Source organism: Anopheles arabiensis, chromosome 2 (assembly GCF_016920715.1).
Source record: "Anopheles arabiensis isolate DONGOLA chromosome 2, AaraD3, whole genome shotgun sequence".
Taxonomy (NCBI): domain Eukaryota; kingdom Metazoa; phylum Arthropoda; class Insecta; order Diptera; family Culicidae; genus Anopheles; species Anopheles arabiensis.
This window is the reverse complement of record NC_053517.1, coordinates 99,775,708-99,802,529: the sequence shown is the minus strand read 5'-3', so window position 1 is coordinate 99,802,529 and position 26,822 is coordinate 99,775,708. Positions and strand designations below refer to the sequence as shown.

General features: G+C 44.3%; 1 protein-coding gene across 1 annotated transcript in view; it reads right to left on the bottom strand.

The window, feature by feature from the left end:
- LOC120894073 overlaps positions 1 to 26,822 on the bottom strand; it is a 112,805-nt gene that overhangs the window by 14,654 nt on the left and 71,329 nt on the right. The window contains exons 8-9 of the mRNA XM_040296438.1: positions 12,454 to 12,539; positions 8,918 to 9,154 (exon numbers count right to left, since the gene is read on the bottom strand). Of these exons, the coding sequence (XP_040152372.1) occupies positions 8,918 to 9,154; positions 12,454 to 12,539 (323 nt within the window). The remainder of the gene's footprint in view (positions 1 to 8,917; positions 9,155 to 12,453; positions 12,540 to 26,822) is intronic.

The window sequence follows — 26,822 nt, the reverse complement described above, 5'->3', positions numbered from 1 at the left end:
AGGTAGTGAAGACAAAAAACATAGAACAAGAACCGAGCAAGGGAAAAGCTCGTCGGTGCCGTTTTTCTACCGCTCGTACCAACACGGTGTCATCGTGTCTGTTTTGTGATTTTGCAAACCCATTTTTCCAGCAGCTTTAGTACACCGCCCTCCGGTAAGGGTTGAGATTTTCGTGAGTGTTGTGCTGCGCCTGGTGTAGGAATGAAATTTTACAACGAGTTTTTTTTCTCTTTCTCAAGCGTCATTGTCCCAGTTTTGTCCCAGATTCCCCGGAGGGCCTTGGTGACAATCGAAGACGTTGGTTTTTTGCTCCCCTTTTTCCCATCCAAGGACACCGCAATGAAGTTGTCGCAAAAGCAGGCTCACAACTTTCTTTCCAAACAAGCGTAGTAAACAGAGGGGAAAGAAGAAAGGGCGACATTTGTCTTTGAAACCGGAAACCGACAGCGGAAGTACCGCGTGGTAGTAAATCGTGCCGAAACGATGGTAGAAAACAGAGGAGAAACTGAAAATCAAAACCGAAAGCGTGAGAAAATTGTTTCTTGCGTCTTTCCGAATCCCAAGACCATCACTCACTCAACCAACAACAGTAGGGAAAAAGAAAGGATTGGGTAAAGGTTTGGTGCAAAGAAGAGGAAATAAATCCTAGCGACGGAAAGACGACAACGCACTGGCAAACAATTGTCAGATGCTTAAAAAAGCGAAGCAATTGAACGGCAGTGAGTCGGCAGCACCTCACTTAAATCGGCCGATGAATGATTTATAGACGATCAGTGACAGTGTGTGTGTGTGTGCTGGTGAGGATTTTCGAGCGGAGACACGCAAAAGTTTCCCTTAGCTCCCTGCAAAACACACGAAATTTGATTCTCAGCTACGCACACTTCCCCACAGGGTCGTTTTTGTCGCTGGCAATGAAAACCGACTATAGACACGTGGTTTTGCGGTTTCAGTTTGCACCGTGTGGCAGCATTGTTCTTAACTCTAATTAAAAGCTGTGGCGCATAGTTGTGAGCGCGCGCGAAAAGTGGTTCACACGAATGGGCGGTTGGGCGGTTGAAATTGTAAGTAAGATAAGAGTTACTGGTGGCTTTTCCTTGCTAAACGTGCCAGTGATTTATTCCAGGATAAGATAAAGGTTTGAACAGTGAAGTTTTTGTGTGTTTGTTTTAAGTTGCCTTTGTCTGACTGCATGACGTTGCTCATTTTAGGATCCATTGCACTATTTGGTGAGCTTTTATTGTACATGCGATGGGAAAGCTTGTTCAACTGGAACAAGATCGTGGCTTAAGAGCTGGAAATGCTTATCATTATCAGGTTCTTTTACACAAAAGTACAGTTGAAATACAAAATATTTGATCGGTTTTAAGGCTCTTAAGTTAAAAGTTCGATAATTACAAACAAAATAGATTTATTTTTAATATTTTTCCGCAAATAATAACCGTAGTTCTAGCTACCAAATGTCCTTAGCATATTCTAAAAATGTTGTAATTAAATCAATTTTCTTATTGATCATTTGAAACATTATTATTTCTGCCATTGGGGCCCTTTCCGTTTGAAGCTCGTAGGCTGAAATTTCAGCCTGTCAGCTGTTTGCATTGTATAGCAGTTTTCGAGCAGCTATCTAAGTGAGTATAATATACAGGTGGGCTTATCCCAAGGTGTTTGAATTTATAAGGCTGATTTTTATCGCTTCTGCTTCTGAATGAAGATTTTAAGAGTGTTTTGAGTATTCGTTAAGCCTCCAGAAAGCTCGTTGGAGCAAAAGTTTTCACTCGTTCTGTCAAAAAATTATGTTCAAAATTGGTTATAAAAAATGCTTTGAGACCACCTGGATTACATACACTTTGATTCCAGATTCCACCTTCTGATCTCTTTAATGCACCTTGGGATAAATGTAAACAACGCCGTGTTTTCGAGTAGGTACTCGAATCGAATTCTAGCTTTGAGGCTAGAATAATCTAGACTGAACATTGCAGGCTAGTTTTTTTGTGTGGTTTTGTATGGAGTGTTTACATGATTTCAGCCTCGAACTGTCAAACTCCATACAAAAAACTGACTAGAATCGTGAAGGCCCCCATTGTTGGTGTTATTTTTACTTCCTTCATCCAAAAATTGGAAGTAATTCGATTATATTGCTCCACTAGACTCGAATCATCCAATATGACAGCTGACAGCTTGTTGCAGCCGTTCAAATGACGCTTGTTTACTCGAATTTGAGAGTGGATTAACCACGTTAAGCACAAATTATGTTACCATGAGCAAGCAAATGTTTATGGGAAATGGGCAGAAAAAAAATCGTCTCGCGATTAGCATTTAAAGGAGCCGTTTTAGCTTTAAACAATACTTTCTGTAGACCATATTTCCACTTAAAGCATGCGTAAATTTCACATCCTTTCAAACATCGGACAGAATTTACATTTTTTTTTCCATTCCCAGCCCTGCCGTCCTGTCATCATACCGAATAAAGCTCCGCAAATTTCACTCCAAGAAAACCAATTAACTTCACACCTCGTAGTCACCATATAAAAGCACCCTGCTTGCTGGTGTAAATTCCACCCCCCCCCGTCCCCCCCGTCCCAAACCACGCATTTCAAAAAGATGAAAGATTTAGTGCTACCGGTCAACAACGTCCTTTTGACGTCCTGGGCGCTAACATTTATCAACGACCACACCACCGCAGCGATTGCAAAACCGAGCGAGCAGGGAAAGTTTCTCGCGCGATCAGATCTCGGAAAAATCTGATTAAGCTCGTGTTAACTTGTGCTGTAAGACGACGATGTTGATCCTATCGAAGACTTTTCCCTTGCGACGGAATCTGGCGGAGTCTCCCACCCTCCTTGCTGTCTGGCACGGTCAAATCTCGGCCAGCTTCACGCAAATCAATGGTTCTTTGCCGACTCTGGACTCGATCTGCATGGTGGTTTCGCGCGGACCAAAGCCCTCGCCAGAACCATTAATCATCGGCAATGGGCATGGCTCTGAGGGTGGGGTTGGTAGGTCCCTTTTTCGGTCCCTTTGCTGAACACAAACTGAAGGCAAATTTGAGATTTAGTTACGCTTATCGGACGAAAACGGCTTCTTTCCGGTTTTCGGCTTTCCAATCGCTCCAATCTCGATGGCGCGGGCGCGCGGTTCACCGAACATCGGGTTCACATTGACCCCTACCCCAAAGAACAGTGTGTTTTCTTGATTGCTTTTGTAAAGGAGGTTGGTAGTGGGAGGTTTTTTGAGAGGGCGATAACACTGGAAAAAGGACGAACGTCCCACTTGAATTGGGACTTCATCTCAGCCAAGGTGAATGAATTCTTTAGCTTGTGCTGGAATGCTTCTGCTGAACTAAAGGATCCGCGTCTAGTGGGGCAACTTCGGGTCGATGAAAAACAATAAGAAGAAGAAAAAAAAAACACCAAACTCTCATAGACAGAAGTCAAAGTTTTACTTGCGCTTGTAACATTTTCCCCTCTGTGCCGGCGCGGCCAAGAAAGAAGCGACAAAGTGGTTGATGACGTCGATAATAGCACCAAAACCAGGGACCAACCAGGGAGTAAGAGAACCAGAGTGGGTGCGAATTAGTCCTTAGATGGGGAAGAAGAGGGGGACGGAAGGAAAATTAAACATTAATTCATAAATATAACAATTTTACCAGCCCGTGAACAGGAGCGCCCATAAACAGTGAACGCTAAGTGAGGGAAGGAAGGTGAAGGTTGATTTTTCCGATGACGGACGATTCGCGTGACTGGGCGCCGTTTACGGAACGTGCAAGAGCTGATGACAAAGGAAGGAAGGAGGGTGTAAGGGAGTCCCATTTTCTTGAGCTCTTTTGCGTTCGTAAGCTGTAGTTGTGTTTGTGTTTGTGTGAAGGAAGACCGTTCGACGTCAGTCCAAAGCAATGCCAAAAACGGACCCTTTGGAGGAGTGTTTTTGGTGCTTGGGTGGTGTTTTTTCCCCCATCCACGCTACTCCTCTACTGCCCAGTCCACGTTCGTCTTCCAACTGGTGCCACGTTGGATTAAAATAATTTCCGGAAAATTTTCATAATGATTCATTATTAATTATGTTAACGATCTGCTGCTGCCGACGCACCCAACTAATGGGCAGCGTACTGGAAATTGCTGCTTGTGGGTACATGTGTGCGGAAGGTGCACACACACACACACGCACACACGCACAGTGTAGGAAGGAAGGTGAGATGTGCTTTTAGCGGCCATTTCCCATTTGGGACAGCAACTTGCCATGCTTTGTTTTTGTCTCCTTCCTTTCGTTCGATCCACACGAGACATCCGGGTTGCGGAAAGACCGCGAGAAACACGCACACTAAGTGAAACTTCCGCCTCATTTACGTGACATGTAGCACAAAAAAAAAAAAAAACAACAGAGCAAGCGGAAAGTAAAAAAAAACTGCAGCACCGCGAGTGCCGAGCGCGTGATGGAGGCGCCCAGGGAATGGCGTCACGCGACAGTGAGCATGACTATGTCAAATATGTTGTTTACGATGAAGGGAACGATGATAATTATGTTGAAAATTGCTTCCCTTCCCCCTCTGGATATCCCTCGCTGCGGGTGAATGCGGTGGTACGGTGGATACTCGGATTGAACGAGTATTTAAACAGTGGTGCGGCTTTTTGAAGCCAAATTGGGACACGGATTGACGTTTTATTTTGCTAACAGATTGACAGGTGAGCAGTTTGTGTGTGTGTGTATGTGTGTGTTTTATCTATCTGCGCATCAATCAAGCGCTGATTGAGTTGGTTTGAAGCTGAACATGAAGTGTTTGGTTGTTTGGAATGCAACAGTTTCAATTTTAGAGGTATTGATTAGTGTTTTTCAATTCTCTGCGTATGTTTGTACACTTAAGTGGATAATGTACTAAATGAAACACAATTTAATACGATCTCATTAGGTAAACTAAGCCGTCTAAATTGCTCTTTATCCAAAATTACAGAACTTTTCCCAAGAATGCAGCATCATAGAGCTTGTCAACGCCTACTTTCATACAGTTCAATAGCGTTCTAAACGGTCCAATAGCTATATGAGCATGTTTAGATCATGGATGAAGCCCCTGTAATGGTTAATTTCGTTTCTAGACACTATTAAGCTCTATAAGGAGTTAAAATCAAATTATTTATATTATTATATTCTTGACTTTAATGAGGATTTCATGGCATTATACACCTGCAATCTTTGTACGGTTGAATTTTGAATTATTTAAGTCAACTGCCATATAGATTTTAAATTACAAAGTCTTCTCTTTATACTAAATACGCTTTCTCATCACAGCCAGAACACGCAAACGCTCCACGGCGCCTCATTATAGGTGGTTAATCCTTCCCTTTCCAGCATGGCAACAAATCTGTGCTTGTAGTCACCTCGTTCACAACGTCTTGAATAGCAATTTCCTCCCTTTAAAAAAAAACTTAGATGTAAGCTACCACTTCCCATCCCTTAACATGGCGTTTCTCATGTTCATGTTTCTATTACAAGATAAAAAGAAAATGCAGCATATAAAAAAAAAGTGCTACAACAAGGTGTACCACAACCTGAACCTATATCCTTATCAACAATTGCACACGCCTCACATGCACACACACACACACACACGTAAGCAACCATCGTAACCGTTAATCCGATGCTGAACGAAATCATTTACTTCAGCTTTACAGATGTGTGTATGTGTGTGTTTTTTTCTCCATGTTATGCAAATTTCCTACCGTATGAACAGTGTTTCCCTTGTTCTCTTCCACGTACAGCCATTTTCACTTCAGTGTTCAGGTGCGTACGTACGTAAAAAAACGGGCTTCTTGTTTCGCACGAAGCAAAAGACAATCTCAAGCACCTCAAGAAAATACAGCAATTCACTCATCCCAAAAATGCCAACCAAATTCGGGGATTTTCCCACCAAAATGAGTTGAAATTAGAAATTTCCGCCTTTTCCACTGAAACTGTGGGGCGCTGCCAAGAAACGTCCGCTCGCTAGATGAAAGCTTAAAGTGCTTTGCGTAAGCAAAAAAAAACCAAAAGAAAAAAGAAGGAAGAGAAATTCCATTCCACTTGTGCGACCGTTTCCGGTAGCAATTGTTTTTCAACCATCCTCTCCAGCCTTTCTACTCCCACTCCAGTCGGCAAACGAAGCAACGAAGCTTTCGCGCTTCGCGTGTCGATAAAAATACACCTTCCAACCATCACCTTAGCGCGGCGCTCTATTTGGTGCTGCAACAGCAGAAAGGGGTTGGAAAAGATCTCATACAACTTTTAAATTCCATTTCGTTTGGTAATTTCGCTGCCCCCCCCCCCCCCTACAAAGACCCACACACCGCCTGCCCTGCCTGCGACAAACCGTCCGATTGTGGCAGAAACACCTCTACCACCATACGTACACAACTTTCTTCGGATGTTCATTTCCGGTGGCGTTCTGTTTCCGGGGGTCCGGGAGCTCCGCAGTGCAGTGCGAGCGAAGGAAGCGAACGACTTTACTATTTCCGCAGTGTGTGTGTGTATGTGTGTGTGTGAGTGTGTATAAGAGGCACAGTTCCCAGAACAGGAGGTTTGGCCACGCGTTTCCAGCACAGCGCTGCCACTCAGGAAAGCTTTTAATACGAGCTGAATTATTAAATAAATTTGTGCCCACATTCTTTGCCCCTTGGTCCGCCGTCCGCTGTGTGTGTGTGCGTGCGTGGCAACGGGGACTGATCACTGCGGGGTGAACTGCGGTGTGGTGTGTTTCTTTCTAAAGTTGTTTCTTTTCGCCACTAGCACGGCACATCACTGGAGGAATGTGTTTTTTGTTCTGTGTGGCGCTGCTCTACGCTTAAGCCATACGCTCTGATCGGCGGTAGTTGGTAGTTTTACGATTTTGGACTGCGATTTTGGCATTCAAAAACGAAGCTTTCTTTCTTTGGCTAATTTCAAACCTCAAACAATGGTTTAGTTGCAAGCTTTCGGGTGCCTAATGTAGAAACAAAACTTGAAAAGAAAAGAAATAAAATGCTCCCACGTTCCTCAAGGTGTAGTTGTATGGAGGATTTAGCAAGGAGTGAGTAAAGTGGTCAGGTGCAAGATCTACGATAAAATAAAAAGGGTTCGTGGAGACATGGAATGAGCAATGAGTGCCCCCCTGAGTGGAGAACCATACGGTCTGTGTGTGTGTGTGTGTGTGTGTGTGTGTGTGTGTGTGTGTGTGTGTGTGTGTGTGTGTGGATAGCGGAAAACGGAATAAAATTAATGAAAAGTTGTGTGAAAAGTTTCGCACACGCTCTGTTTGAGTTGGCGAATGCCAAGTTCCCCAGAGAAGGCAAGACGAGAAGAAAAAAACACACAAACGAACCACGGAACAAGTACCGCATTGACAAAAGCGAAAGAAGTAGCGCCGAACTGTGTAGCGAACTTGTTACGGGTCGCTACAAAACACGAGCAATAGAGAGGAAAAGAATTAAATACGAAAAAATACCCTGGGAAACACACAGTGCAAAAGTGGCATCTCGGGCGTCCCTGTGTCACCCGAAGAGGGGTGGGGGGGGGGGGAGCAGCCCGAGGCGTCACAAGTGAGGGCAAGAAAAACAATCGTCTAACAAGAGGAAACACATTATAAAGTGAAAAGTTCGTTTCACTCTCTCTCTCTCTCGCTACCCATTTTCAACCAGCCGGCCAGCCAGTTGGCATTCTTGGCTGGTTCGCTAAAATTGTGGCACTCTTGGCAGTCACTTAAATATAGCGCCCCATTGCACTGTGTCTGCGTGTGTGTAGCTTTGTATACAAAAATATCGCAAAAGTCTAGCCTAATTTTAGACACGACGCGCTAGTTGACTTCTTTTCCCCATTCCAAATGCAGCCCGAGACACACTGACTTTTTTTGGTGTTTGTGTGTGTGTGTGGCTTCTTTCACCACCACGATACAAGTTGCGGCTTGGTGGTTGCTGTTGGCCCTTTTTTAACGCAATTTAAAAGTACAGTGTTTGCCGCCCGGCCAGCGAAAAGCCAGCAAGTTTTAAGCAAAGTTTAAAGCTATCTTTCATCGCGGAACCCATTTGTTTGCGTAAAAGCTTTGGCTGCGCGGAAAACTCAGCAGAAGCCAACAAGAAATGGCCGTTTTCTTTCTGAAAAAGGAAGGAGTTAGCAGCTGCTGCTGCAAAGACTTGTCTGGTGGTGGGTAATGCTTTAAGCTGCAGAAGTTTTTTGTAAGCGTAAGCGGACCTGTAGACAATAGGATTAGTTTCTGGCGGAGGGATAACATATTTTTGGGGGGAAAATGCATTTTTTTTAAATTTTATTGTTTGTTACTCCTTCTTAAAGGCTCGCTAGCAACGTTTTGTAGGGCAAATCCTCAGTTTCTACCAAATGAAAACGGCACTCAAGTCCTGCTGAAGTATTGCTTGATTTTTTTATTAACGTAAAATTATTCCCTGCATTGTGTTAAGAAATGTTCATGAGTATCAATTAGCAAGTTTCTAGAAAGCAAGATGCCGTCAAACATTGACCGTCAGCTTCAGTTTTTTTGAAATAGAAAAGCTTTCATGCCATTCAGGAGCCTCCGGAACAGTTTTATTCCGCATTTAGAGCTGTCTTTCCAAGAAGCCTTCTAATCTTTGAAGGAATGCATAGAAGCTTGTAAAGTTAAGCATTATTTACATCCATGATAGGCTTCATCTGGATCTTGTTTGCCAAAGAAATTGGATATGTTTTACATTTCTTGAATTTGTATGTACATTTCAATCATGATCGACTCAACATTGACGCCTCGAGAAGGTTGAAAAGCCCTTACAAATGAATACATTTTGAGTTAAACGATGGAATAATGGACGAATGTGGAGCACCGAAAGCTGTTATCTTTCGTTTGACTGTAAACAAAGCGTACACAGAATCAACGTTCTAACCTTTAAACACGCTTTAGATAGATACTTCTTCATCACCTCACCGTACTTACCGTTTCACTAGTGCTTTGTGCTCGTTCTCCTGGCTGATAGCGACCATCGCATGCTTGCAGGTCGGCACCACCTTCTGCCGGATGGTCCAGTAGCAGGTGACGTTGCGCGGGTACATGCCCGGATAGTTGGGGCTCTGCAGGCGACACTTTTTCCGGTAGCATTCGTCATACTGGCGCGTACAGTACGTCCCGGGCGTGACACGGCCCAGCTCGAGCAGCTCGCTCGGTGCACCGTACCTGGGTGGAATAAGCATGTACAAAGTGAGAGACAATTGTAAAGAACGTGTAACAGCAACAACGAGCAGCGGTCACTTCGATGTTGGATGGTTGGGGCACGGCGAATCATTATTTCATTCACAAAGTAACGTGACACGCTGCTGCGCATAAACATGTTTCCGCAAGCTACTGTCCTTTGGGGCAGTATCGATTTCGAGGCTTTTCAACCGTCACAAAAAGCTCGCTTCGGATAACAGAGCGTCGGTTTTAATCGAAGTAGGCAAAGATACGATGTAAATTATTCCATTTCATCGACTCCACCACCCTGCCCAAAAACGCTACAAAGGACACTCGATAAAGGGCGAAGAACAACAGCGAAGGCAAAGCCCTGACGTAGACAAAACAAGCGAAATGATGAGTCGTGCCGGTGGAAAAGAATATTTTAACGCACCCGCGCGTTCCACCGTACCGTTTCTTCTTACGCAAACAAGCGCTTTTGGTTTTGGAGCTCAATTTTCTACCTCATCGGTTTCAAATTGAGTTGAAGAAAATGGCACGAAAAATAGGGAGGGGAGTAGAGATGCAGCGAAGTAGGGAAAATGGCAAGATGGATGAAAGTGAGAACAAAATAAATAGAATCGAATAGTAAAAAAAAAAAAGAAAACTGGATGGGTGAAACGGGGACACTTGGTTTGGTTTGCTTTTCGGTTTTGATTTAAAAGCTTCTCGATTCCTACTGAGCAAGTTGGATAGTTCTGTTGGTTGCCCGCTTCTTCACTGCTTGTCAGCATCAATCGATCGACTCGGCATGTCTTTACCGTGTTTTGCTTCCCCTTTTCACCAACCTACCATACCCCAACTGCATTCGATTCGTTTGAATTATTTAACATTTCAATATCCAATTTGATAACAGCATTTCCATCTCTGATTGGATCAGGTGGTTGTGTGTTGTTTTTTTTTTTGCGCACACTATCCTTCGTTGACTTGCGACTTGTGCAACATTTGCCGCCTGTAGTTCTTACTCTGCATGGCTCCGGTAATTCTCAATGGGGCACTTGGCGTGTAGTAAACCGGTCGTTGAAGCTAAAGCCATTTCCATGGCTTTTCGGTTACAACAAAGAGCAGCCTGAGCAAGTCTGGTTACAACATGGTTTGGTATGTTTCGGTGTGATTGGGATTGAATTTCCATTGTGCTGGGAAATAAGAAGAGGAGTCTGTAAAGAAACCGGCTCGCTTTGGAGAAAGCAAATCAGACATATGCTGCGAGCTTTATCATTGGAGTTTTGCTGGTGTTCCAGTGTGTTCCAGTCGTTTGGCTATCCCGATTTTGGACTCATTCTTCGTCGCTATCATGATCCTTCCTTCGCAAATTCTAATCTTGCATTCTTATTCCTGATTTTATAACAATTGTTTTCGTTGTATTAGCTTTGTTTTGTATTCAGCTCATATGCATGCTTTTGTTACCGATAAGGAAACCGATAAAAATACATCAATATGCAAAGCGCTAATCCTTTGTTACTGTTACTTTGTTGTATGAGAGAACATTCATAAAAGTGTAAAGCTCTATAACAGCTTAACAATCTACCAGAATATTTTGAACAATATTGTAAAATGTTATTATTAGTTGCTACATTTCTCTTTTTAATTCCAGAAATGTAGCGGCAATCACACTTTTAATCAGTTTTATTCCCTTTTTGGTACAAACTTTCAGGATATCTCCACTTCCAAGGCTCTAGTTTCAAACTCCTACAAACTACAAAACTTATCCCAGTGCACTCAATCTTCTTTCATGAGATGAAAACATACTGCCACCTTTCAGAACGTACAGACAATCTTAGCTGCCAGCTGATGGGTGGAAGTATCCAGTATCGTCCATTTACAACTTAAACATTTCCTGGAACATCGTTGAATTTGCAAAAACAGTTGAACATGCAGTGTTGCAAAATGTATCCATTAGAATGCTAAACTACTGCCAAGAAGCAATCTATCCTGCCCGTCTACCGATTCGGTTGCTGCACGATCAAAGTAAAAGAAAACATTTTTAGCTGTACGATAAATTAACCAATCGAAAGTAAATTGCAAACTCGCCCTCCCGACCGCCATTTTCGAGAGCATCGTTGTAGCAGCATCGTTGCAACCAGGGTGAGGTAAATATTTTTGACCCCAATGTCATGTTGACAGCACTGCACCACTGCACTACTGTCTGTTTGGGGGAAGGGTCGTCATTCGTTTGCTGACCAATTTCCTCGTTTCTAGCTGCACACCGGGGGGTACACAGTGCACAGAGTACCTTAGCATTACGCCTTCCTCTCTGAACCGTTTCTGATTGAATCGATGCCAATCGCAACATTTGCTTTTGCAATTTGCCCGGCAAACTTACCCCATTTTGCTAAGAGATCGGTCGGTTATCTGTGCTGTTTGGGTTGTGTGTGTTTTTTCTTGCTTTTTCACGGGAAAACATTTCGAAAACTGTACTGTGTGGAAGCTTAGGGTGGAAAAACACATTGAGGGAAAGTTTGCCCTTTCTTCTGCAATGGCGATTGAGTAGAAGAAGGGTGATTCAAGGAATCAAATCATATGGAAATATGAACATGTAGCGCTTAGGACCCCACATGGTACAAACTATCAATTCAGAGCGAAGCGGGGCAAGAAAGGGCAACCCATCCAGTAAATCCTGGGAAAGGCATTGACTTGCAATAACGCAACTGTCACCGTGTGGCCGGAATCGATCGGTAGGCAAATCCTCGGTACCGATTTTGAGATCCTACTCGACAAACCGTGGCGAAGGCGAAGCAGGCGGCACAGCCGGGTGCTTGATTGCAAGGTGACTAAAGTTTCATTTCCTTTCAGCATTTCAGCGTCAACCTCGTCAGCTTCCGAGTGGCACGGTTTTGCCACTCCGGGCAGGGTGGCGGTGTACCTTGTTGTTCCGGCGCTGAGGCGTGTCAGTGTGGCGTACGTGAGCACACTTGGCAATAAGGGAGAAATTTATCAGCGAAGGCAGCCTAGAATGGGAAACAGTACGCTCGGATGTTGGTGCTTGTGTCGGTCTCATATGAGTGTTTGGTCGTTTCTCGAGCCATTCTTCAAACTGGGACTTCAACCGTGGACAAAGGGGGGGGGGAAAGTCGCTTTCTCCATTCCTTCAGGAAATCCAACCTGATCCCTACTTCAACACATGCTCCTGCTCATTACACCTTCTGCCCATTCGCTTTTTTCCTTTTTTCTTCCTTATTTTTTGCACCATCCCCAACACAGGCCAACATCGAAGCGACAGCCAGCGCGCGCGCTGCTTCACCGACTGGAAGGAATAATTTTACCTGACAATAGCCTCTGATTGACTTATGAATTTGTACCGGATGCGAAATTCGAACGGCGTCCCGGCCTGCATCGGTGCATGAAAGACCTGCAACGAGAAAGAGAAGACGTGTACGGTGAATGTTGAGAGCGCGGGTGATAGAAGGAGGAGCGGGTGATGAAAAACAAACTAATAATTCACGCCGTTGTACGACCGGTGGCGGTGGTGCTGAGTACGCCAATCTAAGCGGAAATGGAAATTCATTCGGTTGCATTTGCAAAACCCCCTCTGCAAGTGCCCGGGTAAAGGTAAACAGCATCGAACTAAACTGCGCCGATCGAGGCCGCCTACAGAACAACCGGCAAGTGTTCCATGAGGCGTCGAGATTGGTTGTAACCTTGGGACGGGAGAGAAGGGATGCACGGTACGTAGCAGGGTACCACGAAATGAAAAGCTTCAGGCTGTACCGAGCAGGCACCGGATCTCGGAACGCGGTCAAGTGAAAAAGGGTGTTTCTCGGGGCTCATCTATATTCAAATGAAATATACGTTTATTGAGAGTGTGCCTGCAGGCGCGGGGAAAACGCGCCAACAAAGCCATCTTTTTTGCAGAGAGCGCGAGAGAAAGTAAGAGAGCGAGAGAGCGAGCGAGAGAGCCCACGATCCAAGTAAAGTACGTAAACACACAGAGATCGGTTTTGCCAGTGTTTGCTTTGCGTCCGATGCGCCCGAGAAGCTGCCGTTAAAAGGAAAACTTTAACCTACGGTGCGCACTAGACACCGCGTTACTGCGGTAGCCAAACCCCTTTTGCCGTGTCTGAGAATCCGCTTAGTATCAACACACTGATATACATTTTCAATAATCCTTCCGTTGCCCCATTGCCCCAGCTCGTCGCTCGGCGCGGTAGAATAGCAAAGTTAGCCCCCAGGAAGGAAGGCATCGTGGCATTAATGCATATTCATGATGATGGGCTTTCAAGCGCAAACTAACAAAAAAGTCATCCACCAGAACCTGCTGGGAGGATAGTGCTGGCGGGTGGAATGGCAAAATTTGTCGGAAAATAGTTGATCCATCCCGTGATCTTGACTGGGGCCGCCCGTCTTCGCACCGCACACCGTGTGGATAGGCACACGGATCGATACAACTTTGCCCCGGTTACTTTCGACCGCAGGCAGAGCCGCCGTTCGTATGAATTGATATAAATTTGAATTTTATTGAACGGGTTAGTTTTGCCCATGGCCTTTGGAAAGCACATAAACGTAAAGACACACACTCGCTAGTGGAGATTGTTTCACAGAAGTGGTTGATTTGGAGAGAAGAACTTTGGAGCACCAGGCTCAATCTGGCTAGGAAAACAAATGAGTTGGTTGGTTGTGAAAAGCTTATTTAGGCGGATTATGAGCTGGCATGTGTAGGTTATTTGAGCTGTGGGGGAAAATCCCGGAGGAAGCAGCAGAGTCAATCTTTTTGTGGGCAACAATCATTGTAATGGAAAATATGGTGACGGTTCCTTGAGCACTGTGTGTTGTTCGTGCTGTAGACCGACGACCCTGAGCGACAAGAAGCTCCAAATGATGCTGAACATCTCTACACGCATGTTGTCGTCCACCATGGGGAAAGTTCACGATAACTGACGAAGGGCTGCTCGCAAAGTCGTAGATTTAGTATTGCAAGTAAGCTTAAATAATAATAGCGACTTAACAACAGGCCCGTCATGGGTGTCCCGTGTCGCCATGCGAAGGTCTGACTATCCTGCTATGGGGGACTGAATAAGTCACTGAAAGCCAGTTCCACAAGTAGTGATGCAGGCAGCCCTCGACCGACTAAGGTTTTTGAACGAAAAGAAGAAGGAGCAGAAGAAACAACAGGAAAAAGAAGAAGAAGAAGAAGAATGATAATAATATTATTAAGAAGAAGAGGAAGAACAAGCAGAAGAAGAAGAAGAAGAAAAAGAAGAAGAAGAAGAAGAAGAAGAAGAAGAAGAGGAAGAAGAAGAAGAAGAAGAAGAAGAAGAAGAAGAAAAAGAAAAAGAAAAAGAAGAAGAAGAAGAAGAAGAAAAAGAAAAAGAAAAAGAAAAAGAAAAAGAAAAAGAAGAAGAAGAAGAAGAAGAAGAAGAAGAAGAAGAAGAAGAAGAAGAAGAAGAAGAATAAGAAGAAGAAGAAGAAGCTTAAATAATTACCATTAAAGGATGCTCATGGAAAATTATCTATCTTTTTTTCTACAGTCAGCCGAAAAAAGGCTTTTTTCTATGCAAAGTAAAGATGAACGGCAGGTAGGAAACTTTGAGTACTTAACGCATAACGAAATGACTTAAAAATCACTTATGTTAAGCAATATCGGGAAAAATGTACATTTCTTACATCTGATGAATTATTTTGGGGCTGTACAATTCAAGAAATTATCCTTGAAAAATGTTTAAAAAAAGCTATTCGCATAGTGTGCTGAACGTGTCTTTAAATGAACCATTTTTCTTTTATTGCCACAAGCCTGTGGCATACTGTCTAGAGTTTTTGTAACCCAATGACATTTGGCAATATGTTTTCTGTTTTATCGCTTTCCAACACTACTTTGCCAATGACTGGAGAAAGTGTGCCATCTCACAAATACATAATAAGAAACCTACCCCTACATTCAAGGGCATTCCATTGTTTCCTAAATAATTTAATTAAAGCTCCCCCAATATGAAGTATTCCCTAATCCCCTCTCAAAAGAGAAGAATCTCACTGTTGCTAGCTCTCCCCTCTCCCTCCTCCACATGTTCCAGATGCACTTGCTAATAACAGAATTACGGCCTTGGCTACCCGACAAGGGGTAGGGCCTCCTAATTTGTGTCAAATAGTTTCGGGCTGGTATTTAATTACCAACCAGCCGCTTCACATCCGACGCTATCGGACGCTCTCATCTCTGGCTCTGGGTTTGCTCCCGATTCATGCCAACAATTTGCGTACCATTCCAAGCTCTCCCCCCTAGTACAACTGATAACCGATTATTAGCCATTTTTAAGCAAACGTTCAAACGTTGGTTGTTTTCGGTCGAGCAACGAGAGCGTAACATAACCTCATGCTCGGTCCGATGTGTTTCTGGCCTTTCTCGGCAAATGCTGTGAATTGCTACAGTGGAGGGAGGCGGAGGATTAAAAGTGATGGTACAGTAGATCTAAACAGTAGGAACATTAGAACACTTTAGAAAAGTGTCTCTGCGAAGCAGCAGCTGCAAGGATGGCATAAACTTTCACTCTTTTCTACTCCCAGTGCTTACTGTCCCCTCGACTCACCATAGCTCCGAAATGCACCCCAAGCGTCCGATCAAGCGCACAAGATAAAGGGAAAATTTAATTTGATCCATAATTGCACTCACGTCTCACCAAACGGTTGGAGTTGGTTGGTTGCGAGGAAGCAGCTGCTACGGTAGGCTCACCGAAGAGCGTATTTTTTGCGCCCTTTGCTTTCTCACACCGAAGCATCACAACACACACATACAACTACAAGCGATGGATGATGGTTGTGCTGATAAGCAGACCGTGCTGCCAAGAAATGAAGCTGTGCTGTGCGGCCGGAACGAAACTTGCAACGACTTTCCCCCATAGCTTCATCATCATTATCAATTATCCTGAAGGTGTTTGAAAACTGTGTTGCCCAAGTCGCTCGTATCGCTCGGGTAGTCACGGCGGGGAGAAGTAGCAGCAGGTCGAGCTCTTCCCAAGCGTCACAAGCGGGCGCACAGTGCATGTGCGTTTGTTATCCATATCGATAACGATTATTTGCTAATATTTGCCCTCCCCGATATTGGTGTCATAAATATTGTCGAATCTTTTCCCACCAATCTCGGGCAGGTACTGAGGGATGAAGCCGGTCGATGGTGTCGCACAAACGGTCCCAACCGCACGCCGAGACCGATCGATAAGGCACCCCTCGCAAGAAGAAGGTAGCAAAGCAGCATAGAATCATTCTGTCGCTCTTGCTTTTCCAAGCTAAAGCTTTTACGATGTTTTAGCAGTAGTAGCACTTTCACGGGGATGGGTGGTAAGACAGGTACAGTTTACATTCTCCGTGTGCCGGTTCGGTTAGGCAGCGACATCGTTACTAAAGACGAAGGCCTTACCGGTACGGTAAAGGTGAAAGATGGCCCGTAGGCCTTTTAAGGGACAGGGCGATAAGCGAAGAACCGAAGCTAAGGAGGTGCCAGAGCGGTTAAAAGCATCTCTCACCCTCTTTCCCTTTCGGTGCCTTTGACTTGCGCGGTACCGATGGGGGCGGGTTCTTATCGAGCGGGTGTGCACAAGGTGAGCACAAGAAATTACCACCCCGTGTACTAATTAGCCAAACGTTGTCGTGCTCGGTACGGCAAATGCGGGAAGCGATAGCGGGGGCAAGGCAGCTTACATGCGGAGCTCAGGGAACTTGACAGGAGCGCCATGCCACTGTCAGAAGTCAGCAGAGCGCCAAGCAGCTTGCGGAACCTGGAGGCGGAACCTCCCCACCTCCCAGAGGTAAAGGTTGGAAGTTAAAATTTAATCTCACTCTTAATGGTCGTTTGGAGCTTTCCGGGAGGCAGATTTTGATTAAGATTCACTGGGTGTTTCTTGCAAACGGTTTGCAGGAACCTTGAGCCTTGAGCGCTGCATTGGGTCGGGGAGGAAGCTAACCCAAGGAACGGGCAGGGAAACGATACACTCGATTCCTATCGCCGAGAGGACATCTTGCCACAACAGAGTTGCCGGAAGCTATAATCAGCGTTTTCCCCCGTGGGAGAAACTGCTGCCGACTGCTGCTGTGCGGGGAGGTTTAAGTTGTGACGAAAAATGATTAGGTTATTAGGGCTGCCCGAAACGAATCCCATCAACTGGGAGACTCTGTCGGTGTGTGAGATCACAGGAATGCCGTTTTACCGGAATGTATCGTGCGATGTTTAAGCTAATCGATAATAATCTGTTATCGAACATGAAATTATGTTCTAAAAGTTATGTGGCAAAAGGGTGAGAGCTCTGTGCAGGAAATCGCTTTGCGCTAAGGGGATTTCACTTTACGAGAGGATTTGATGTAGTGAAAACTTTGTGTGGCAAGACACTTAAATGATACTAAAATTGTTTATCTAAACTATAATTTTAAATTAAAACTACCTTCACTACTCGATCCATTTGTTGTAAATCCCTCTGTTTGTAAATCGCACAATGTATGCATACTTCATTAAATACAAAACGGACTACAATGGCAACCTAATTACGTTTTATGATCTTAATCATTGCATATACAAAATCAACGCTGATTCGATTGAAAATTGATTTGTAACCAAAAAACTGCAGCTTAACCAACTCCAACTGACGGGCAAAAAAGGGTTTCCCTTCGCCAAACCATGTGCTCGGTGAAACAACACACATACACAGAGAGAAAGGCTCCACACACTGCACTTGAGACCACAAACGGTGGTGTGCATTCTTCCTCCGATGGGTCGTTACCATACTTTTGCTAACTCAATTAAAAGCTGATTTATGGCGAACTGGCGAACTCGCCTGTGTGTCTGCTGTATGCTTATACCGAAGGCCCAGAGTCTCATGCTTCCCCTGTGTGGTGGTGGTGGTAATGTTAGCTTATCCTGATATGCTACACTTCACTTCTTTAGACCCGTTTGCCTAGTCCCAATTTCACAGACGCGGCGTGGTTTTTTGTACTTTCAAGAATCGGTTCTCCCCCTTTTTGAAATGGAGCAGCGGCTAATGCTTTTGCCCTGCCACGCGGGCAAGAAGGGCAGCTAATTGCTTATGCTCTTTCGTGCATGTGTTCTTAATATTCAACCCCTCCGCCGTTTTTCGGAGTTTCGCTCACCGTGCAAGCCCGCTAACTTACTGCGCTCTCTCAGCCCACGGGTCTTTAAGTTGATTGTGGTCGTACATTTTGCGCGAGTTCCATTCCCCATCCTGCCTTTGCCGTTGATGCCGAAGTGACCACCCAAACGGGGACCACCCGGTTCTAAGGAACACACTGCCAACTGCCCCAACGAAAATGGAGCGTTTGGATGGACAAACAGTAATTGCTTGCTCTGGCGCGTGTTCCTATTGCCTTTTTGCACCCTAAGCACACACACACACCCGTGCGGTACGTTTGCGATGGCAACATTTCCACTCCTGTTCGATGGGTTTTCGGTGTCGGTGTTGGTGTAACATGTGTAAAACCACCGCCTCAGCTACACCACCGGGCGCTCACAATTATGCACGGACCCGGTGTATTAAATCCGGTTGTAATGCTGCTTGTTTTGTCCGGTGAAAGGGTGGAGCGGTGGTTGCATGAATAATGGGTACACACACGAACACACACACACACGGGTCTACCACGTGCCAAAAACTGGGTGTGTAGAGCGAACATTGTAATTGCATGATTTGGATAAATTTCCCGAGGAATTCCTGAACGTGCGCCTGTGTATATGTGTGGGTACACATTAAATTGTGTTATTAAAACCGGATGCAAGATAGCATCCATTTTTCGAGATGATTAGATTGGAAAATTTATATAATTTGCACGTGCTGCTGTAGCCTTCGCTTTCCCTTTTTCCGCTTACGGTTTCAGCGCGGATAAAGGCGGGAAGGGATTTAAAACGGGGCTTTATGCTCATTTCAGGGTAATCGTAAAGGTTTGTTTTACAATCAAGATTAATTGCATTTTTTACAGTGTAATAAACCAGGTTTATTCCATCACTTTAAACGACGGGGTTCTGACCATAAAACACTAATAGTGCTTCCAGTTGTACAGTTCTTTGGACAATAGTTCTTATGGTATATGCACTTGGAGTCCTGAAGTTGTTGGATGATTTTTTATTAGAAAAAAATGCCTTTTAATGGTCTTGGATGAGTGAATCGCCCATTTATGAAGCTCTAGAAACGAAAGCACACACTTTTATAATGTGTTATTACAACAATCGATTGAAACCCCCAAAAAATCGGGCTGAATCTAACGCAGATGCACTCAGAGAGTTTCAACCCAAAATATATCAATTACCATATGTTGATACATCTTCCAGTGTTCTTTGACAAATCATAGAAAGTATTCAGCTTTCATATATCTTCTCCTGCCAATCTGCATAATCATCCATAATCATGCATAATCAACACATCACGATGACCTACCCTCGCTGCAATCTTGCAACTCACCTTCAACTTACTGTATTACTTATCAAATACTACAGAGTTTCGTGTTAAGGTAATGTTTCAGGAAGTGGTACCCACAGAATGCTTGCAAGATTCCGCAACCGGTTTGAAACATTCCCTTAACCGATTGAACCATTCCATTATATGACTCAATTTTCTGTAATTTTAGAATAATTGCACATAATTGTTATGTTTGTAGGGATTCAGATGGGATAAAAACTGAATTAGTTTGTGATGTCGACCTAATATGAAATTCATCTAGAGCTTAATTTATCTATAGCTATGTTAGATCTAATTAGAATGAAGGTAGGAAATAAGAAAGAATATACAGCCCAGTAGTACGGTAGAATCTGCGAACGGTTCCATAAGTTCTTTGAATTATTAAAACAAGATCATCACTACTACAAGCTCCATTTTTGGTTTCAACTCAATAGTGCGCATGTTTTCTACGGAAATACCAAAACCATTCTTAGACCCTTTCACAATGCGAAAGATGCTTTTGTTTGTCTTTCAAAGGATTAAAAGCAAGATGCAAAGAGCAAAGGAACACTGCAGGGTAAACATCACTCCCGAAAGAAACTCATTTTGATCTGCTGGAGGACCACGGGTCATCGCGAAAGTAAAAGCAAACAGTTCTTTATTCGTTCCAACGAACAAAAAAAAAAAAACACCCCTGACTGAGGGTTGTGAGTGTGGCACGAGTGTTGATGGTTTCGGAGTGTAGCTTCCCGTTCAAGCTCCTCCTCAAGTTCGGGTCGGAGCAGCAGTAGTAGGAACCGTTTCCGTTTGCGGTCGTCACAAGATCTAAAATCTTAATATCCCAACACACTCTCCCGACCCGGAGTAACACGGAGGAAGCTCCCGGTTTCCCACAAAGTTATCGTTTTTATCGCCAATTCTTGACCTTATATGATTAGGACGGGTTTTTTTCGTTGGGGAAATCGTTCGGTGTACCCAAAAACAAACCAAAAGCATAAAAAGAAGCTCAATCCCTCTCAAAAGACACAGGACACAAACAGAATGGATTGGATTGGAAGTCAAAGGACAATAGCGTTAGCTCAGGGGGAAAAACTTTAGTCCCGGGAAAGCTGAGCTGGGTTGGAGACGAGAGGAACGAAATAAAGCGAACGAAACTCCCCTCCATTTCGAAAGCCTAAAGCTGTCGGGGTGAGAGGTGACGCGATACACTGGTGGAGCGTTCAGCGTTCAGAATGACTAAAATAAATGGTTCACTTTCCCGCTTCTATTTGATTTCGCCCGGTTCTGTTCTGCCGCACGAGTGGTACGGCGCTTGCGAGTCAAGCCTTTTTGACCCCCCTTCCTTCTCCTTTCTCCCCCTTTCTTTCCAAGAGAGTTTCCGGATCCTTTTAACTCCTGACAAACTTCAAACCCTGACTCACTCACTCACACACACACATATACATTCCCACTTAGTTAGAGGGAAGAGAAAAAGCTTCACTTCACCCGTCAAAACCGCATATGTTTGTTTAGGACCCACGTTGCAAAAACCGAACCCCGTGTCCGCTTGCACCACAATCCCACGACCACACCTCGGCACTTCGGTTGCGTGAGCAAAGGAATATCAAATTAAAATGTTGTCCCAAGTTTATCTTCCCCCAAGCCGCCTGGTCGTGGGGAGAGAGACGTTGTAGACGCCGTACCCATCGGCATGATCCCCTTTTTTGCCCCACCGGAATGAGGCATTTGCTGCTGGATGAAAGCGTGAACAGAGAGAGAGAGAGAGCGTTGGATCGCTCATGGCTAGAGGAGGCTTTTTGTGTTGTTCCTCCAACGTCATTATGAAGGCATGAAGGGAAACTTTAAGATTGCACAAGAAACACACATCGAAACTCCAAAATCGAAGAAAGCCATTCCTTGTGCGTTCAAGAAACGTAGGTTTGGTTTTGGACAAAAAAAAATGGAAACAAAAACCCGCCCCGAACAAGAGGGAACGACCGAAACCGAACGGAACCCACCAGGACTCGAATCATCAACTTTCCGCCACGGACTGTTGACACGCTTAATTAATAATCAACAGTGAGGACCTTCTGCTTTGTTTTTTTATTCCTCTTTTCGTCTCCGGTATTTTGCATTCTACACAAATTTTCCACCCCAGCTGGTTTCGGGGAGGTGCTGTGATGAAGCGTTTTCGAAAAAGGGGTTTTTGAGGGAGCTCGGAATCGAAATCTATTGGGTTAGGGGGTTTATGCGCAACGAAGGGGACAGTAGTAGGAGTAGGTCTCACGGTCGCTCTTGAATCAATTCTACCATGCCCGGAGTTTCTGTTCGACTGTCGCAACGTCATACAACCTAAACCGTTTCGACAGCTTCCGGCACATCGCGTGCCGGGCAGGCAAGTTGTACACCGCCCTTAGAACCACTTGGAGCGGGAGCCGGAGTTCTCATTCGCGCTCAGCAGGATGGATGACTTTCAAGAGTAACTCCACAACACACACTCACGCTCTTTTACTCTCTCTTTCTCTCTATCGTTCTTGGTGACGGTTCGATGGATTTTAGAGTTTCCAGTAACTACTTCAATATCCGGCCGCACACTTCCTCTTTGCTCTCGGTAGCAAACTGTGGCGTTTAAAGTACGGCACGAACAGTACAGGAAGCTAAACAACAACATCATCGCCATCATCGTCAAAAATGTGTACACGGTGTCTGCTCCTTCCGTGCATGTGCTTTATTTAGGGCGTGCAGGATGCTTCCGACATGAGACGATAAACGACCCGGTTACATTACCGCGGTACAACGGTCCTCTGAGTCAAACGAAGTGTGTACGGTTATGGATAAGTACAAGTGTACCTTTCTGTATGCTTTAAAGCACTTCACAGTCAAGGTAAAGCGTTTGTTTTTGAGTATGTAGGTTCTAGCCGCGTTTCGATCGAACTCCCCATACAAAGGATAGATTTTCCTACGTTCGGTATACCAATAAGTCGTAGGTAGCAAATGACATTAGGTTTGGTATTAGGCATTCTAAACTCTTCCTTAGCTGGGGGTCCTTTGGAGGCTCATTTTGGGGAGACCTAACTGTACTACATCGGATGTACGTTAAATCTTCAAACGCTCCCGCAGTACAGTCCTCAACTTGAACATCTTAATAATGCAATGGGTTCAAATCTCATATGGACCATGCTCCTCATACATAGGACTGACTACCCTACTCTGGGCAACTAAAAAGTCAGGATTTTACCGACTACTGCTGTTATTTACAAAGAAGAAGTAAGTTGAATGACGGTTTCAATGATTTATTAAAAGCTTTGTCAATTTCATTTTGGTAATAGATATGCCCCTGTACAACTATCATAAATAATTTCAAAATGTATCATTCGTAACACAAATTGCATACCTTCAGGCGGTTAGCACTAGCCATCCAGGGGTAATCGTTACCGTTTGCCCGTAACCTGTACAATGTCAGGTAGATCGTTAGGCGCTTAGCTTTTTGCATACATTTCACCGACATCCCGTGCTGTGTGGGGCTTAAGAAACTGTACGATACAAATTTGTTTCCGAAAGCACTCGTGCAAAAGAGGTCTTGCGGAAGATGTCGGACTCGTTCACAACTTCTGCAAGCCGCTGTGTGTGCGTGTGTATGTTTGTTCATGTGAACACCATCCCGCCCACCGCCCAGCGAGCCTAGCCCGTGGGCCGCGGTATGTTTGTAAACTTTTGATTGCCGTTCCAGGCGAACGAGTTCTTTGAACTTGACTGTGGTTTCATCTCATGCCCACATCCCACACCGAACCTCTTCCCCAGCTGCTCGGAAGTTGTTGAAGATGATTTGATAGCCCAAGATGTGAGATGCACTTTTGAAGGAATCACGTTTGGCTGGTGCATGCACATCCTACATTGGTTTCACTGTTGCAAGAAACTAGACAGCGATCTGGAACCTGGAAACGGCCACATTAGAGGATGGAAATGTTCACCAGAGGACACGAGCGACAGCATCGTAATTCAAAGTCTTTCCGATTGTAAAGGTATAAAAGTTGTTAATTAGTTTTCTCCCCCCGGTGCACCACTCACTGCGATGGTAAGCGGCTCTTGGAATGATACTCTGCTAGTTTAATGACTTCTACTAGGGTGTTGCGTTCGCGGTGCGCCTGCAAACCATCCCAATCGTTGCCCTTGTGCGTGTCCTTCCCGGAGCGGTGTGGGGCGTAGGCATCATCAAATTCGAAACCAACTTTCGATGGAAGTTTAGTTGTCGAATGTAAAAGTTGCAAATGAAACAAGAGCCCCAATACAATGTTGCATCGATCGAATGCATGTCGCCTGCGTAAGAGTTTAGTGAGAAGTTTCCTTAAGAAGAAAAGTACCGCCTCAATTAGTAGTGTTCGAAGTAGTGTTACAGCATCCGTGTCGGTAGGAAATAATGAACAAGGAAACGGCTTGAACTCGGCCCTTCAGTTTGGAAGCTATTTTAAGATAGCTCCGGTCGTGCAGTTCCCTTTACGGTAGTAGCATGTAATAAAGAGCATCCTAATTGACCAAGCAGTACATTTCCCTTTCAGAACACTGAAAAGTTTTTCCGATCCAATAAGCTTTCTGGGTTTGAAATTTCAACCTGTACATGGAAACGAAAGATGAGCAAAGCCGTCCCCCTAAGACCGGATCCAATTATCCCTTCTCACATGTGTTATCAATTAGCCGATGATGCACCACAGCCACAGACAGGCGAATTCATGCAAATTTGAGCCGACAGGTTATTGCGGTATTTTCAGCATTGTGAGGGACTGAAAAAAACCGAGAAATGCGGTAAAGTGATCCTCACAGGCTTGGGCAAAAAAAACAGCTTCAATCGCCTCGTTTTTTTGTTATCTTCAAGCGTGTGAAAGATGGAAATCGAAACACTTATAATTGCATTTCAATCGACACGTTTCGAGCCCAATATCTGCGTGCAAACCGTTGCAACATTTCCCTCGCTTTTCCTTCTTGGGCTAGTCTTCCTTTCTCTCCATTTCTTTACTGACTTGCTTCTGTTGCATGATTCTGTCTGCATCTTAAAACCTTTTCTACCTCATAAACGCAGCTTCTGCAGCACGGGAATGAACAACAAAAAAAAGTGGTACTGCAGCAGCAATAGTCCAGCAAAAAAGGACTTCCTAATCTACGAACAAAAGGCTACAAAAAGTAACAGTAACGTTCTGCACTAAATGGCCACAAAAATGGCCAGTCCGGACAGGAGGGATTTTTGGTTTTTGTTATTGGCAAAAGGGAAAATGTGTCTGCCACACACCAACAAAAAATAGGCAAAAAAGAATGCTGCTCCAGCTCTTGTGTATCACCGATCGTTCGTTCCAATTCGTTCGATACGAATGCAAATCCAATAAACGAATGGTTTTTTTTTTGGAAGGAAGAAAGATGAAGAAGAACACTCGGTTTCTACAAAAAAAGCCCTTCAAAACCGCTTGCTACGAAGCAAATGCAACCAAACTGCATAAGCATAACTGCTCTTTACTGCTGCTTTCCGGTGTCTGGTAGTAAATTTCCCTGCATACACATACACAAAAAAGGGAACATTTCAACCGGATGAAGTCGAGCGTACACGCAACACTCGACAATACTCGGGATGAGCCGTGCTTGCGGTAGGTTATGTTGCCTTTGGCAGGCATTAGTAAGCAAACAGCAACAGCAGCAGCAGCAGCAGCAGCAACGGTACCGCGCACACCAAGCAATGGCAAAGAATTCGATTAAACCCATGCTGCTTCTTGCAGGAAGCGGTCCCTTGTGTACGAACCTGCAGAATCTGTGTCTGTGCAAATGGTTAAGAATACACATTTCTCTCTCACACACAAAAAACGTTATTCGAAAAGGAAAGCAAACAGACTGTGCGGACAAGCTTGCAACCTAAGGGAGGCGTCATGGTAGGGCAGACAAGCTGCATAAGCTTACTGCTGCACACTGGTGAGCGAATGGCTAAACTTGGCGCCCAAAAATGCTGAACTTTAATGCCGTCTTGCATGTTGTGCGTTGAGGAAAATAGTTCACAAATTCATGTTTTACATCAGCAGATCACTAAGTTCACAGAAATAAAGGGAGGCATAAGCATTAAATAATGATGTACAAAAATAAAAATAAAAACAATATAAAACTGACATAATTCTAAGTCGCTTCAACTCTAGGCAAGTGGACACATGGAATATTATTTTATATTTAGCCCTTTTTTCTAACGAAAACGAAGACATAGAAAGACAGAAGCTAACATTTTCCTTCGATTTGCAACATCAATGCGCCTGAAAGTATGCAATATGTTTCTCTAGTAGGATATTACAAGGAAATTTGTTGTGGGCTCAGGCTGGAAGGGAGATTTCACGTATTTTTTTTAAATAATTTAAATTTTAAATAACACCTCAAAGTTTATTAGAAATCTCTCAATTTGTATGCCATCATTAATAAGATACTTTCCAGATTATTTAAATCTATTTAACTCAATTATAGTTTGTGTCATACTAGCATGTCATAACATTAATTTTTGCAGCAAATTAACCTAAATTTATGTACAATTTGATTAAATTTCCGTGATGAAAATACAGAAAAAGTCTCTTCTTCTCATTCATAAAAAACAACAATATTTATGACCACCATTTGGCTGCAGCATGCCCCACAATGCAGCCACCCATAGGAGAGGATTTGTTTGCCCCCTTGATCGCCATTTTTACAGTTTTCTTTTCATCCATCTGCTCCGTTTGCAAAAGAAATCCCGTTTGTTTCCCACACGCCAAGAAAAAAAACTCATCCCAAAATATCGCTGAAACGATGAAGGCCAGGTTATCGGTTGCTGGTCGAAATGTTCGAGGAGCGTGTAGCGAATATGCTACCGCTGCCAATTCAAATTACTATTTCCCGTCGCTGTGGCTCTTTGTTTCGGTCCACTCCACTGCAGATGCAGCACTGGTAGATACAGAACACAAAGGAAGGTTCACAATCATGCGGAGAAGAAGCAAGCCGCAAGCATAACTCGACGAAAAAATGGCACAAAACCCTTGGAGATTTGTGCAACGAGATGCAACCATTCTTCCCCCACCCCACCCTACACCATTTCGACTGATGCATTCCCCATTCGGCTAACTATCAACCAACGAACCGATCTGCCTTGTTGTTACCTACTCCGCCATTGATAAATTTTCCTGCTCCGGGAATGCCGGGCGGAAGAAAAGCGGAAAGGAAATGATGAAAATGCATACATGTGTGAATTTGGGATGCCGAAAGGAAAACACACTCACTTCGCCCACGTTGGAAAGGGTTTCGCC